The sequence below is a fragment of the Elephantulus edwardii genome, unplaced genomic scaffold, assembly GCF_000299155.1.
Source record: "Elephantulus edwardii isolate Elephantulus edwardi_28Jun2011 unplaced genomic scaffold, EleEdw1.0 scaffold00048, whole genome shotgun sequence".
Lineage (NCBI taxonomy): Eukaryota > Metazoa > Chordata > Mammalia > Macroscelidea > Macroscelididae > Elephantulus > Elephantulus edwardii.
The window spans coordinates 13718380-13734771 of NW_006399798.1; the positions used below are offsets into that span (position 1 = coordinate 13718380).

The following is a 16392-nucleotide window of genomic DNA, read 5'->3' on the forward strand; positions in this document are numbered from 1 at the left end:
ATATAAAAACAAGGAGGCGGCCTGCAGGTGACGATGAGAGAATGCCTTGTCAGTACACCAGCAGCTCTCCTGTCCCTTCAAGAGGAGCTAAGAGCACACGTAACTCCAGGCTCTTCTCAAGTCCCATCATTTTTCATGAAGAGGGTTTTCACACACTATTAGCAAATTCAAGATACTTAAAATTACTTTCTACTTAGGCAAAGCTTCCACTCCGTCAAACATGGTATTTCACTACTATCAGCAAACAAAAACACAAGTTACAATAACAAGGATAGTTTGTTGAAACAGTATATTCTGCTTCGGTATCACGAACTCTTCGGTTCAACATTTCTCCCTTATCTCCCCCAAAACTCACCTAAAATAGACACTTTACTAAGGAACTCCTCGTACATCTTCCGCTTTCTCAGTGTGCTTCCCTATAAAGAACAAACAAAAATCTTATTTCAAAAAAGTGCAAAGATTTCATGATGCTGTGAACAAAAACACGATAAAAATGCTACTATTTACAGAATCCAGAACGTTCCTTTGTCAGCATTAGGTGCCAGTGAGTCAGTTATGACACATGTACAGGAGAACAATACCGCCTCATCCTGAATTAAGAACTTGCTTCCTGAGGGGAGAGGATTTTATCTCATGTTGTGGTGATCAATTATTCTGTGCTCAACTCTCTAAAAGGCCCTCAGATCCTACCAAAAACAAGCCAACGGTCCTCAAGCTTCCCAGCAGTGCAGCAATAGTGACATTTTAAACAGCAAATTATCAGCCTTCCAAAAAAGATCCAAATAACAGCTAAACATATTCTCAGGCCAGAGTCCTTCCCTTAACTGCAACTACAGACAAAGGGAAACTGCCACTTGGCGGGGATCAGGGGTCCACAACCACACACTACGTTGTCTCATCTACAAAGACAGTTACACCTATTAGGGAAATGAGAGAAACCCAGTCTACATGCATATATGAGCAGTCCTTGGTCTATAAACACTCAACCTACCAACAACATACTAGTCCTTTAAAGCAGGGCTTTGGACATGTTCCGTCATGCATAAAAGGAAGACACTCATAATCTTTACAACTTGGGTGACTATTAGGGTAACTGGAATGGGAGTAATTACAGGTCGAAGCCCTTGAAAAGGGGACACAGGAGAGGTGCAGCGATGTCCTTCAGGAGCCCAACAGATCATATGGCTGGAGCACCGGCAGCAGGGCCAGCATGCTCTGGGTGGGATCCACCATCTTTCAGGCTCCTCAGCCGTGACTGAACTAACTGGGAAGACAACTGTCCGAAGCCCTGCTTCAAAATGACTGAACCAACACCTACTTACGACAAATTCATCATAATCACCTTACTTGCTGCATGTGGAGCTTTTAAATCACTGACAAGACTTCAAGCCTTTCCATGCACTAAAGAACCATAAGCACCTGATCCAAGAGACCTACAAATTAAGACACAGGAATGGATCATGTTCACACACTCAGGGCCTAACCGTATAGGCATGCATGCACACACAAATCTCTACACAAAAACAGTCCAAGTTACATAGACAACGTACTTTCAGCCAGCCACACACTGAGGATGACTAGCATTTCAACTAGTTGGACCTTAAACTTCCAAAGTTACTCCATAAATTTGCACCAAGTTCTCAGTCTGACTACATCACCAGACAACTGTTCTAGAAAGTTTAGTATTTATTTCCTTAGTGAGCAGATACATATTTGCATTACTGATAACCTACTTTCAGAAATCAACTAAATATCTACTTTCTGTAACTAGATTACTTCTGGATGGCTACAAATAACTTTATATTTTAAGAGCAACAGTTGTTCCCAAATCTGTAACAGATAAGAAAATGGACAGACTTCCAAACATGAGCTATTATATATACATCACATTTTGTTTACCATGTTATTTCTGGCCAAACTTTTGCTTGAAATGATCACCATCTCAAAGGGTATAAGAAATAATGCTAGACAGGGCTTAATACAAAGCATTCTCTTATGAAGAATTACATTTTCATCTTAATTTAGTAACAGTGTTCTTGAACTATCAGTGACACTCCACAAAAGCATGGGCTCTCACCATAAGGATTCTTCGGTAGCTGTCCCGGTCAATACCCCACAACTTCACGTTTGTCTTTGCTTTGACAGTGGCTGCTCTCGGAGTCCCGTAAATCAGCGCCAGCTCTCCAAAGCTCCCTCCTTCCCCAACACTAGTTGCCCATTCATTATTGACGTAGACCTAAAAGACAAATGATGTCAAAGAGCCGAGTTTTGCCTACATACACAAACACATGAGGATAAAATACTTCCACAACTTCTTAAGGGGTCAGGATACTGAACTTTGTTTAAAAAATAAAATATACTAAACTTTGGGAACACAGAAGGGCAAAATGAGAAGAAATGAGTATAATCTAGTAAGAAAACGGTACACATGTACTGTGCTAAATATATTACTTGCATCAGATCACTGAATTTTCTCAATTCTTCAAATATGCCTATTTCACGGTATATAAGACTTAGCCAGTACAGAAAGGTATGCCAAGTCTCAGAACCACTGGGGGCTTGATCTAGCCTAGGGCTTGTGCCACTCTACACAACACACATCTCAACCACTGCTCTAGCTATCTATCTTCTGAGCTGCATATCCAACAAGAAAAGGCACCTTTCAAAGCCTCTGTGGCTCATTAAACTACTTGCCAAAAGGTGCAGATGCAAACACTGGTGGGATGTGAAACACAAGGGCTGTAAATCTGACCCCTTGAGAAACACTGTTCATGCTCCCTACATGGCACAGCGACAACAAAACCAACAACAAAAATGGACTCTTAAGATTATCAATATAATTATTATTAAATCTTACATCCATCTCTCCTTGATCAATCACATAGAAGTTATCTCCCTCATCACCTAGAGAGAGAAGTGAAAAAGTTAGAAACGTAAGTGAAAACCAGCAAATTAAAATGTTAAAAACCCTCTATTTTATAGTGGCTCTGTGAAAAATACAGCAATGTATTTTTAAAGTCTTGTGATCGATTCATTTTATATGTTATTACCTGAAAAATACAAACACACTCCTGTGTATGTGTACAATGTTATTGCTGTGTCAACCATCACAGCCAATAAATGATTAACTAGCAAAATAACAGAATGATACTATATACAAAAATACACGGTTTATTAATACTTATGAACCACTGAGTAACTAAAAAGGAGAAAGGGGATTCCCCAAAGATCAGCTCCATGTTAGTCTCTACGTGAAAGGACAAAAAGAAATACAAAGCACAGAAGTTGAAAAATTGATGGTTAAAGAATGTGGCTATTCTGCTTATTTCCTATTTTTATTTTTCTTCTTTTTTCTCTCTTTTATTCTTTTTTAAATGCCTTCCAGAAAAACCTGGAAAACCTGCTAGACAAATTCTTCCTGTTTTATGTTAAAAATGGCTAAAAGTCTACATAAAGGATATGAACAATAATAGAGTTATAAAATTCCATACTATAGGGGGACAAAAATGCAGAGTTTCCTCTAATAATTTTTAAAAGCAAAATTCTATTAAAAGTTAGAAAAATAATGGACCCTAGAAGATTTCTATCAGAGGAATTTAGTTTAAGAAACAGGGAAGCTAATGATATAATGGGAAGATGATAGAATGAAACAAGGGGGAAAAGCTTCAATAAACAAAACCAAAACCACCTGCATTCTCATTATTTCCCCGTAATAACACTGAATGTCACAGAAACAGCAGCCTTTACCTTGCTGAATAACGGTCTCTCCAGCAATAAAAGACACTGGAAACATGGCATCAAAAATATCGCTGTAAGGGAGAGAAGGCCTCATGTTACATTTCACATCTGTCTCTTCCGTGGAACTGAAACACTGACTTTAGAATTAAAGGTGCCAGCTCTTTGGCCCAGATGGGTCATTGGATGAATGATTACTAAGAGCTAACATTTTTATTATTATTAATTTTAATGAAAATTTACAGAGATTTTGGATTTCCATTGTTGCACTTTTCTCCCTGCCCACCCCTCCCCTCCAGTTCCTTCTTCTCTTTGAAAAGTAAAAGAAAAATTCTTTCATTGTTACACAACCCCTGCCCCCCAAGTCCACTCCACTATGCAGCCTTCATTCAGGACTCAGGTCATATGACAATAATACCTAATCACATATAACTTTTAAACAATTCCCTCATCTGTTTCAATGCAATATACATAATTTATCACGTTTCTCAATCTCCCCCGCCAACCCCAATGTCAGTCCTGTTTTACAACAGTGGCCCTATGCAGTATTTGTCCCTTTGTGACTGAGATATTTCATTCAGCATAATGTCCTCCAGGGTCATCCATTTGTAATAATATTTCATGAGTTCCTTGTTTTAACAATGCTGAGAAAACAGTTTTATACTATACCTTTATTGGAAAATACAAGAACCTAACACACCACACACCTACCTTCTCTCATTATCATCAAGATGAGAAAATAGCACATTTTTTTCAATGGCTTTGGCCAGAGCAGCCATTGTTTTGTAATCTTTTGGTATAACCTAGAAAAGAAGTGAAGGTCAAATGACAAATTTCATAAACCAAAAACATTTTATATTTACAACCTGTATTTCAACTAAATGTCAAACTGCCTTAAGTTATTTAGACAAGACTGCTTTAAATATTTTCATTACAACACACTTGTATTGTCTGTAAGCCACAAAGTACTCAACCAATACTGACTTATTAATCCCCTGGTCAATGGTCAGCCCAGTACATAAAAGCTAGTGTCTGGTTTCCAGTTAACTACGAAACAAACAAAAACCACCTAGACCAAGGTCATTACTCTAGGATACAACTAAATATTTTATGACAATCAGTCATTTATTAAATTGTGATCATGTTTTAGTCGCACAGGCCCCAAGGGCAAGCACAACTCTGGTGCCCAGTAAGGCTAATGGCGTTAACAGGAAATAACTGGACCACACAAGAAAAAGCAGAGGATGGCGAGTTAAAGGGTACAAGGATACAAGGTTAAAAGGCACAAGGTAAAGGGCAAGGCTGTAAAATACTGACACCACGGTTCAAGAACAAAGGACAGCTGCCTAACGGCAAAGCAAAGACAAGCCCCTGGTGTGAAATCCTACTAAGGGATCTGTTATAGGCAGACTGTTAGAGACCTGCTCACAGCATCAGAAAACTGGGCAGGATGCAAGAAGTCATTCAGGTTTCACGTTTTACTACTCAAAACAGCACCTGTATTCATCTAATGAGACCAAGCTATGTGTCCCCAAACCATTTCGCCAGTGCTCGAGTCCTCAAACTACCTTTCTGACGTAGGACGCGGCATCTTCCTCCGTGTAGACCTCAGCGCTGATGGCGCCTCGCCGTCGCCGGCCCTTCACCACGGGGTTAGGAGGAGGAGGAGAGATCTCGTCCTCCCGTGAGTCGGCCCGAATGCTCGCTTTCTGCAGACTCTGAATCTGTTTTGCCTCCTCCTGTTAAGAAATTAAGAGATCTGTAAAAGGCGATCATCATCATTTTATATCAAGTAAGTACTAGTGCTTTCTATGATAATCTATTCAGGAATAAAGGTAAAAGTACAAACTTACAAAGTAGCAAAAATGAAGATACGGAGATTATCAATAGGAACTTATAATGTATGTAACAGTAATAATCTAATAAACGAGACCCTGGTAAACTAGAAATTTTTAGGCTACTGATCATGAAAGAATTCTAGGCCCTGAATAGAAGGAACTACCCAGATGCAGCTCAAGATTAAAGGAATTGTAATTTAAAGCATTTTCTGAGTCTGCCATGGCAAAGTCTATGCTGGTTAATGGGATTTTTTTTCTTTTTATAAAGTCAGTCTCTAATAGAGAAACACTGGAATCCTAAATGGCCATCATTAGGAATAGCTAAGTAAATCAGAGCCACCCTCACAACAGAATGCCAAAGAAATAAGGCAGCTTTTTTATGTATGAATTTTGTCTGCATATGTATACACTGTCTCTAGAACATTCACTGCCCTAAGGAAGCAATGTGGGTGGGGAGACACATTTCATTTTTACTTCTTTTTCAATGCGCAGAATTCCAAACCATTTGTGTATATGTGGCCTACTAAAAAAATAAAAGAGCTGTCTCTGAGAAAGCACACTTCCATTTCCACTCAAATATCAGTTTGCCTAGAACTACGAAATTCAAGTTTCCCCATAGATTAAGAGTAGAAATGAAAAATTCTTAGCCTTAAATTTGTTTTAGGCATTATCACAAAAATGCTGAGAATTTCAAGTAACATTTAGAAATATTGTCTACCTAAGTAATTTTTTATAGGTAACTCTGACATACCACCAAGCCTTTTTTTGGGAAGGCAAGCTTATCCTAACCATCTGTGGTCACCAGTAAGTTGAACATCTATTATGTTCTGTGATACATGGTTCTATCCTACCTCTTGTTACTGATATTCTGCTGTCAGTCCCCTCATTCTTCAGCTCTCTGACTTGTTATATGCTATGCCACTGAGTCCCCTGAGACTCATAGTGACCCTGTGTACAACAGCTCTGAACCTTGCATTTCCTGAGCCAGTCTCACCGCCTCGGACAAACCCATCCTCATTCCCAGTTACTGTGTCAACCCATCTCACTCGGGGCAGTCCTCTCCTGCACTGCCCCTCCACCCTTCCAAGCATGATGTCCCTCTCCAGGGATTGGTCCCTCTTGGCCATTTGCCCAAAGTATGTGAGATGGAGCTTCAAAATCCTTCCCTCCAAGGAGCAAGATAAACATATTTGTTCACTCTCTCCAGGATAAACCTGTTTGTACTCCTGGCAGTCCGTGTTGTGTTCAAGACTCTTCTCCAAAACCACAACTCAAAGGCATCAATTCTTCTGTCAAACCACAACTCAAAGGCATCAATTCTTCTGTCAGCTCTAGTCATTGTCCAGCTCTCTGATGCATAGCAGGTAACTGCAAAGATTACGGCCTGAATAAGGTACACCTGAGTCTCTAGACTGATACTGTTGCTCTTTAGCACTCTGGAGAGTTCCCTGACAGCAGCTTTCCCCAGAGCAATTCTTCTTTTGATTTCTTGGCTACTGGTGCCAAGAATGTCGAATGAAGACCCAAACAAGCTGAAATTGTTAATGACCTCAGTCTCTTCTCCATCTATAATGCTGCTGCCATATGACTCAGTGGTTAAGAATCTTTGTCTTCTCAATGTTGAGCTTCAATCCATACTGAAGAGTATAGTCCCTGACCTCTGCAACAACCCCTTTAGGTGCTCTTCAATTTCGGTGAGCAAGGTTGTCATCTGCATAGTGTAGGATGTTAATGAGCCTCTTGAATGATGGGTTCTTGTGTATCGATTGAAATGGTTTGGAAACAGGATACACCCCCCACTCTCCTTTCTGGATTTGGAATCATGCAGTTTGACTTACTAAAGCAAAAACAAAATCCTATCTACTTTTTCAGTTCTTTCAACTTGCGATTCCATGCACGTTCTTTTTTTTTTTTTTTTTTTTAGAAAACTCTAGCTCTTTACACCTTCTGTTATATTCTGTCTTCTCACACTGCCCCTCTGCTCCTTGAAATCTTCGGTTTAACTGTTTTACTTCATCACTTTCTCCCTTTGTTTTAGTTTCCCGATGTTCTGGTGCAGTGGTCAGTCTCTTCAGACATCCAATTTGGTCTTTATTTTCTCCCTAGATGGTATCTTTGCTATCACCCCACAGCTCATCTGGACTTTGATCTTTATAGTGTTCAGTGTCTCAAAACTATTTCTGAGATGATTTTTAAATTCCAGAGGGATAGACTCAAGATCATACTTTTGTTCCTGTGGTCTTTTTCTTCAGCTTCAGTGTGAACGTGTACATGAGTAACTGATGGTTTGTTTCACCATTAGTACCTGGTTTGGTTTTGACTGCTGACACTGAGCTTCTCTAAGGGTTTTTATTCCAGATGCAGTCAACCTGATTCTTGTATGGTCCATCAGGTGAGGTTCATGTGTATAGTCACTGATTGTGTTTTTTAAAGAAGGAAGGTATTTGCAAATTCAAGCCACCAGTTGCAATAAGGAAGGACGCTATGGGCAAAAGCTTGAACGACCCAGAAAGCATCAAAAGACAGGGTATACAAAGGACCACTATACCCAAAAGAACTGGCTGACACAGAGCCATTTCAGGAGGTAGCATATGATAAAGAACAGTGGTGATGAAGAAAGAAGTCAATGCTACACAGAAGGTATTGGCAAAAAATAAGGCTCCAGGAAGTGATAGGATACCAACAGAAAGGTTTCCATCAACAGCTGAAGCCCTGGATGTGCTTATCAGTCTATGCCAAAAAATTTGGAAGACAACTGTCTGGCCAACGGTGGAAGAGTATGTTTCCATTCCCCCCCAAAAAAGGAGCTCCAATCAAATGTGTAAATTACTGAACAGTATCCTTATTATCAAATGAAAGTAAAATCTTGCTGAAGATCATCCAAAAACAGCTGGAACAATACATTAACAGAGAACTGCCAGAAATTCTAGCTGGATTTAGAAGATACTATGGCACCAGGGATATCACTGCAGATGTCAGACAGATCTTGGCTAAAAGCAGAGAACAACAGAAAGAAATACGTTTTCGATGTCTTACTGACTATGCAAAGGCATTTGACTCTGTGGATCACAATAGATTATGGTTTACATGAATAAGAACTGGAGCCTCAGACACTTAATTTTGCTCGAAAGGTATACAAAATCTACACTTAGACCAAGAACCTGCTGTCGTAACAGTGCAAAGGAAACAATGCACAGAACTGAATCTTTCTGTATGCTGAGAAAATCATTCAACAGGCTAGATCTGATGAACAATGTGGCATCAAAATCAGAGAAACACTCATCAACCTGCATTATGCATATGACACAACCCTGTTGCCCAAAGTGAAGACTTGGAATGCTTGCTGCATAAAATCAACTACTTTTAGATTACATCATAACACCAAGAAGACAAAAATCCTCAGCACTAGGACAACGGCCAAAATCCAGACATATGGAGAAGAGACTGAAGTTGTCAATGCTTCCAGCCTGCTTGATTCCACAATCAACACCCTTGCCACCAGTAGTCAAGACATCAAAAGAGGTATCACACAGGTTAAGATGGCTGTCACAGACCTCTGTAAGGTGTTAAAGAGCGACAGTCTTTTCAACTGAGTTGAGGTCTTGACTGCGAAGGAACAATTATGTCTTGAACAAAGCGCAGCCACGGTGCTCCTTGGAAGCAAGAATGGTGAGGCTTCATTTTATGTATTTTGAGAATGTTGTTAGGCGAGGTTGGTCCTTGGAGGACGTCATGCTTGGAAAGGTGAAGGGGCAGTAAAAAGTCAGGAAGACTTGCAATAGATTGACACAGGGGCTGTAACAAGACTCAGCTATATCAGAGATGTTGAGCACGGAGCAGGATATGGGCAAAGTTCAGATCCATTGTTCATGGGTTCACTATGAGTTGGCATTGGCATGTACCAAGAAAGCTACTTAGTGGTCAACAGCATTGTGTTCTAGAGTTACGGCTTCAACACCTGTTCTTACTGCTCAGTATTTCCACAGGTACTCATTCTAGAGGGTCATTCATGAGCTGGTTACAATTCAACACCACAAAGCAAACCAACACTGTCCTCACCATTCTTCTCTACCTGTGAAGTAAACTTCCCATCTCACTGATTCTAGACTTGCTTTGGCCAAAGAACAGAAAAGGACATGTCATATCACACCACTTGGTTTGCGTTGCTTACAAAAATGCACACAAAGTATTCTCTCTACGCTGAAACAAAATGTTTTCATATGTTTTTGTTGTTGTTATGTGCCATCGAGTCGACTATGACTCACAGCAGACCTGTGCATACAGCTCTGAGCCCTCCCCTATCCGGAGCCAATCTCAGTGTCTCTGGCCCACCTACCCTCATGACCCCCGTTACTCTGTCAATCCATCCCACTCAGGGTCCTGTGCTGACCCTCCACCCTTCCAAGAAATGTCCTCCAAAGACTGGTCCCTTGTACACTGGTCCCTCACATACGTTCCTGAAGTGTGTGAGATGGAGCTAAACAACAGTATTATTCATACACCGGCTGTTTATTCCACTTAGCCCCCTCAAAAAAAAAAAAAAAGACACAGGGAGTCAAGAAGATAAAAACAGGACAAATTGAGCACCAAGTCCTTTGACCAAGATTATTGTAGGGCACTAGAATTTGGGAGCTGGATGCTGCCACAGCCAAAGCCGACCACTACACCGAATAACCACAGTCAAGTTAGTTAATTTCCCTGAGTTTTACTCACTGCCTTTGTGAGACAGTTACAATCACCACCTTATATATTTAACGTAATAAGTTAACGTACGCGGAGTGTGACATACAGTAAATGGCACATACGTGACAACTATTTGTCATCCAAAAATACTCCCATTGTCATTGAGTTTTTACCAACTCAGAGCAGACCTGCCACTGGGTTTCCAAGTCTGTAAATCACAGCTCATCTTTCGCCTGTGAAGCCACTGGTGGATCGGAACCGCCAGAGAGGTGCAGCCACCGTTATTCCTCCATCAGGACAGCATGGCCTAATAAACTTCTGCAAATTTAGAAGTTAATTCAAATTCTAGATGACAGTCTGGAATGACACACAGAAGCTTCCAAGGAAGCAAATGTAAGTTTTTCAGTGACTTTCTTATTAAGTGGTTGAAGATACCAGAAACGTGACCCTAAAAACACTCCCGTCAGGTTGGAACCAACTCACAGCTCCAGCAGGTGTTCGTTCGTGTGTGTGTGTGCGTGCGCGCATTCGTGCGCTCCTGCCATCAAACTGGATCAGACGGGCACAGGAGATTACCACCCCTCCTTCTCCAGTGGAGCATCTGGTGGATTCGAACTGTGCACCTTCAGGATTACAGTGCAGCTTCTTGCCACTAGGCCACCAGAGCTCCCTTCCTGTAGGTTTCAAGAAGCTATAAATCGCATGGAAGGAGACTGCTCATCTTTCTCCCGTGGAAATGCTGGTAGATCCGAACTGAAAGAATTTAGGTAAACTGCTCAATTCCTATTCACTGGAGATCTCTGGTGGCCTAATGGTACGAATCTGTACTATAATCCTGAAGGCAAGAGGTTTGAATCCACCAGATGCTCTGTGGGAGAAGGATGGGCTATCCGACTCAATGGTACACAACAACATGGCACCCAAAAGCGAACTGAAGAATAATGACTTTGAATTTTCAGAAGGCTGAAAATGTAGAGTTCACTTCATAGACCAGGTATCAATATTTAATTACAGCTAAAGGATTGTGTAAGTGGACAAAGATCCCTGAGTTATAGTAAAAAATTTAAGTTGGGAGACTTTTAACAGGCAGTAAAAATCAAAGAGTCCTGGAAATCAACCAACACAATCTAAAAATCTCATACGCAAAAAAATTATTCTGGTAATTATTTCTTGCTGCTAACTTTGGTTAACACTTAAGCAGTGCACCAATAAACACTGGCTTTGAAACCAACACCATTCATTGAACACTCCCTATAAAAAGGCACACACTTAATATCTTACCAACTTTATCCCTTCGTTTGATGGCTTCTATTGATGTCCAAAGAGAAGAGGGATCACCTTACAGTGACCCATTTCAGAACCAGATCTCCAGGAACGCACTGTATTTCACAACAGGGAACAGTGGCAGCCCGCCCCCACACTGCTTTCATGAACTATATAGATGTTGTTTGATAAAACAAAACCAAAATTTCTACAACAATTCCAGGACAGGGAAATTCATGAGGCCCACTTGGCTTTGTTTTATAATTCTTCTAATCATGGTATTAAACACCAACTTCAATAACACTTTAATAGAAGTCTCTGATTCCAAGCCATTCATATTTTAAAAAACCTTAAAAAGTACAAGCTGTTCCTAATAAATTCTATTTAAAAACTGTCTACATCAATGGGAAATTATACAAATATTCTTGCTTAGAATTAAAAACAATTTCATAATCATAGGCTAGAGACATTCCCCCCCCCACCAGTTCTAAGCCCTGTGAAACACATACGACAACCTATAAATTCATTCTGATCTTAAGCAGCAAATCAGACAGAACTAATCAAACCACAGTCAGTCATCTACACTTGCTCATCCATCCTCTCTTGAAGGAGGTGAATTGCAGCACTGCCCTTGGCAGAAAAGTCCAATTTTGCTCAAAAAAGCATGTGCCATCTACTTGAGCCCCACTAACATGTACAAAGACAACAAACAACAAACGGGATTAATTTTTCCTAAAGAGAGGAAAGAGTCAAGACATATTCGTGATTAACTGTCAATCTTGACAAAAGTGTGAGACCTGATTCAGAATTTCTGGTCAGTCACAAAAGCTACACATATATGCATCACAACACTGATTTTACCAATGGAATAAGGCTTAGCAAGTTGCCCCGCTTTGCTGAAGAGACATTCAATACCTTCTTTCACTTGAATCTCTCATTTCATCTAACTGCTAGAAAATGTGACAACAATTTTGTCTGTTCGGAACTCTGTCTGAAAACCTGTTTGTCAAGGAAACATAACATGCAAATTCATTCTCCAATGTCGAAGCTCTACTAATAAGGAATTTTTAAGTTACTACAACTGCTTTAACAGCCTTTCTCTTTTCAACTGCTTGCAATGTTTCTTTTGGTCAAAATTCCTATACAAATTAACCAAACTTTACTGTATTACATTTAAGAACCATCAGGATCATTTAATCTCTCCCACCCACCCCTACCCTTACCCCCCAGCTCCCCAGCACACCCCCCCTTCTCCATCTCTCAGTCTTACCTTCTCCAACCTCTCAAAGTATTCCCTGAGGAATGCCATGGGCCTCTCCGGCCGTGCAGTGCACAGCTGCACAATCGAGTCCTTGAGCAGGGCCTGAATGTTGTGCTTCTGGACATAGAGCTCGCATTCCCGGAGGCTGCGCTCCTCCTCACTGGTGCTGCCGGACGCCATGGTTTTCTCTACAATTAAAAACAAAACAAAAACACATATGCCGTGTGAACTATCTGTAAGAGATAAACAGCAGCGTGGCCTCTGAATCTGCCAAATTCATTAGACAACTGATTCGGAGGGGTCTTCCTCCCAACCAAGTAGACTTTTGGAAGAGTGGGTCCTTGGGAGTTAAATATGTAGCCATTACAGCATTCTCGTAGGCAGTGTTTCACTTAGTTCCTGCACAAGGGCTGGACTCTGTAGGCAGCAGCAGTGAGGAGGAAGTATGAGCCACTATCCCCTGCAGAGGCGGCTGCTGTGAAGCCAAGCCCTTAAGGGAATTTCATTCAGTTCTGCCCTTCGAAAGACATCACAATGACGTGCAACTGTGTAAATGGTAAACAGGGCAGAGAGTTACAAGGGCACACAAGTCGGCACTAAGTGAAAGCCAGCCAGCCCACATCTGCATTCCCTATACGTAACTCCTGTCCCCAGGGATCTCATAATGTTACACGGCAGAGAAATGGAGCAAAGGGTCCGACCATCCGCTTGGCCAACAACCAGAGCAAGGAAAAACCGAAAAAGCACAAAAGGACTCCAGATTAGTTAGAAAAGCAATCTTTTACTCCAGGATCCAGCCTTAAATAACAACTTTCTCTACCGGTTAAAGAGCTTTAGTCACAAGAAGAAAACCAACCAACCAACCAACCAACCAACCAAAAAAACCCTACTCCCACTCCAACACCTCTTTACCAGTAAAATGTCAAACATTTTAGACAGAAATATGCCAAAATGTTTTCTTCAGTGAAAATAATTATGAAAGTTCTCAACTTCCATGAACATTTGATTGAGAAAATGTATGCAACAGAATTTAGAAGGCTCAGAAGACTTTGATGTGAAGTAACCCAAAGCCTATGGCTGTCAAATAGAAAAACAGTAATAAACAGCTAGCCTTGGCCTGGATTTGAAGTCTGGGCAATTAATTTAACATCAGTGTTACCAGCTCTTTCTTCTCACTCTGAGCCACTAATCAACTAAGAGTCAAAGATAAAAAAAGCAGGAGCCACTTCACTTTGCAAACGACTTCAGTACTAATCAGACTCTTCCAAATATAATACACAAAACCACTGCACTTAAAAGGCAAGAAAAAGAAATACCAGGATAAGTAGGACTCTAAAGTGCTAGACTGTTTCTCCTTTTGTTTTGACAACTTCCATGATAAAGGTCAGTAACAAGCAGATTAATTAAAAGACCCTGGGAAAAGTGGCTCCAAGACAAGCATGTAACTCAGAGACCATGGAAAAAAGAATCATGCTGCTATTTCAGAAAGAAGCACTTAAAATTAAAAATAAAAGTTTATTTACTTTAGATCTTCCCTAGTCCCTTTTCCAGGACTGTGTCCTTCAGTCCCAGCCATATAAACAAAGATACATTAAGCAGAATCTTTTGGCATTTCAAATCATTCTGAAGACCACTGAGAATGAAATATTGATCTTTTGATTCGAAACACTCAGGTCTATTTCAGAAACGTCAGCAGGACAACTTGGCTATTAAAAGGAATCATTCCAGGTCCTCAGACAGCACAGATGAGACAACAGGGTTTAAGACGTGAGATAGTTTTTGTTGGAACCACAGAATAATGTATTTAAAAGCCCCTCCAGACACTGGTCATATGCATATAGATAAAAGGGCCACGATTAACGCAGTATCAATGTGAATCCCCAGGCCCCACAAAATCGTGCTATTTTTTTTTATTGACTATTAATGTCTAAAATATCTCTATATTTATACTTATTTTTAAACTCCCCAAAATTCGTTTACTCCTCCCCCTCCCAAGCAAAATACCCTGTAAATTCATTGTGTCTCCCTGGAAAAAAAAAGATCCCTCCCACTCTTTTCTTTTGGAAATTCGGTGGTGATAAAACTCCTCACCAGAAGGATTGCATGCAAGGAAATAGTGAAATATTTTGCAAAGCTGTGCACGCGCGCCCCCCAGCCCCAGGCTGCGTGTCCACTTGCAGAAGGGCTGGCCTCCCCCCTTTTGCTGAAACGCTGGCTCTCCAGCTCGCCCAGGTACGAGGCCGCCAGGCAGCATGAGAACCCGGGGCTCGAGGAGTAATATCGCGTTTTTTCGAGGAGAAGGACGGGGAAAGTGTCCTTCACTTAGGCCACGGCCACCGCCACCGCCACAAAAATGCAGGGAGGCTGACCCCTCCCCCTCCTCTAGCTGGGAAGTCACGGGGGTGGGGGGACCGAAAAGGGAGGGAGAACATGGAAAAGAGGAAATTTGGGGGTCGAGCCATCATCATGGCGCGGGGGTGCAATGATGGCGGGAAGGACAGGGCCAACGACGGCTGGAGACGACACGATGGCCAGGAGGACACGATCTGCGGGGTCCCCAGACCAGGCGGAATCGGCGGGGAGGGCACACGATGGAGGAACCCGGCAGAATCGAGTTGGGGTTCTCCAAGACACAGAGGGGGACCCGGCGGACAGCGCAGAGGCCGCGGCGCGCGGGGGCGGCGGGGGAGTCCGCGGGGTGGGGGTGCTGCGCGCCGGGTGGGGGGCGGGGCCGCCCAGGACCCCCTCCCGGGGAAACGCCTCGGGGGCCTCAGGGGTGCAGACCCTGGTCGGGGGGGCTCGGCCGGGGCGCAGGGCCCGCAGGGAGGCTCCCGCGGAGGCCGGGGAGGGGCAGGGGGTGCGGCCGTCCCCTGCAGGTCGCTCCCCGAGACGCCATCTTGGATCGGTCCAGCGCCCCAAAACGGGCGGTGGGGCGGCGAGAACCGGCGGCTCGGGGTGCCCGGGCCTCCCCCGACTCACCTGGGCACAGGTGGCGGCGGGCACGGGACGGCAGGTGCGAGGCGACAGCGAGCTGAGCTCCCTCTGCAAGTCCCTCCCAGCCCCGCTCCACTCCGCGATAGCGGCTCGGCGGCGGCTCCACCGGAAACGACCGGGTCGCGGCCAATCAGAGCGTGGGTGCTGACGTCAATGCGCCTCGCTCTGGCCAGAGCTGTCGCCTTGGCAACCTTAAAGGAGCAGCCGCTCGCTTCGTGTCCCTTCCTCTCCCGGAGGAGCCCCTCGCCCCCCAAAAGCCGAAAAAAAAAAACCGCAAAAAACAACAAAGCCTGTTGCTGTGTCAAGTGATGCTGACTCATCGCGATGCTATAGGACAGAGTAGACTTGTCCTCCCGCGTTGCCAAGGCTGTGATCCTTACGAAAGCAGACAGCCCATCTTCGCCCTCCCGCCCCACCCCCGCGCAGAGCGTCTTCCAACCACCAGGGTTTCAGTTAGCAGCCCAGCGCTCTGACCACTGCGCCACCAGCAAGCCTCCCCTCGCTGCTACTCATCCTCTTACCCCGTCCGGCTTTCTTTGCTTTTTTTTCCTTTCTCTTTTACGTCGTCGCCACTCTGCAGCCCTAGCTGCATCGCGAGCTGTTCTTTCCCACGCACAC

The 16392-nt window shown here is 42.9% G+C and overlaps 1 protein-coding gene across 1 annotated transcript in view; it reads right to left on the minus strand.

The window, feature by feature from the left end:
* The window catches only part of PRKAR1A (protein kinase, cAMP-dependent, regulatory, type I, alpha), an 18547-nt gene extending 2695 nt beyond the window's left edge, over nucleotides 1–15852 (minus strand). The window contains exons 1-8 of the mRNA XM_006886255.1: nucleotides 15760–15852; nucleotides 12790–12966; nucleotides 5304–5474; nucleotides 4447–4538; nucleotides 3748–3809; nucleotides 2858–2904; nucleotides 2078–2236; nucleotides 356–416 (exon numbers count right to left, since the gene is read on the minus strand). Of these exons, the coding sequence (XP_006886317.1) occupies nucleotides 356–416; nucleotides 2078–2236; nucleotides 2858–2904; nucleotides 3748–3809; nucleotides 4447–4538; nucleotides 5304–5474; nucleotides 12790–12960 (763 nt within the window). The 5' untranslated portion in view covers nucleotides 12961–12966; nucleotides 15760–15852. The remainder of the gene's footprint in view (nucleotides 1–355; nucleotides 417–2077; nucleotides 2237–2857; nucleotides 2905–3747; nucleotides 3810–4446; nucleotides 4539–5303; nucleotides 5475–12789; nucleotides 12967–15759) is intronic.
* Between the last annotated feature and the right edge of the window lie 540 nt (nucleotides 15853–16392).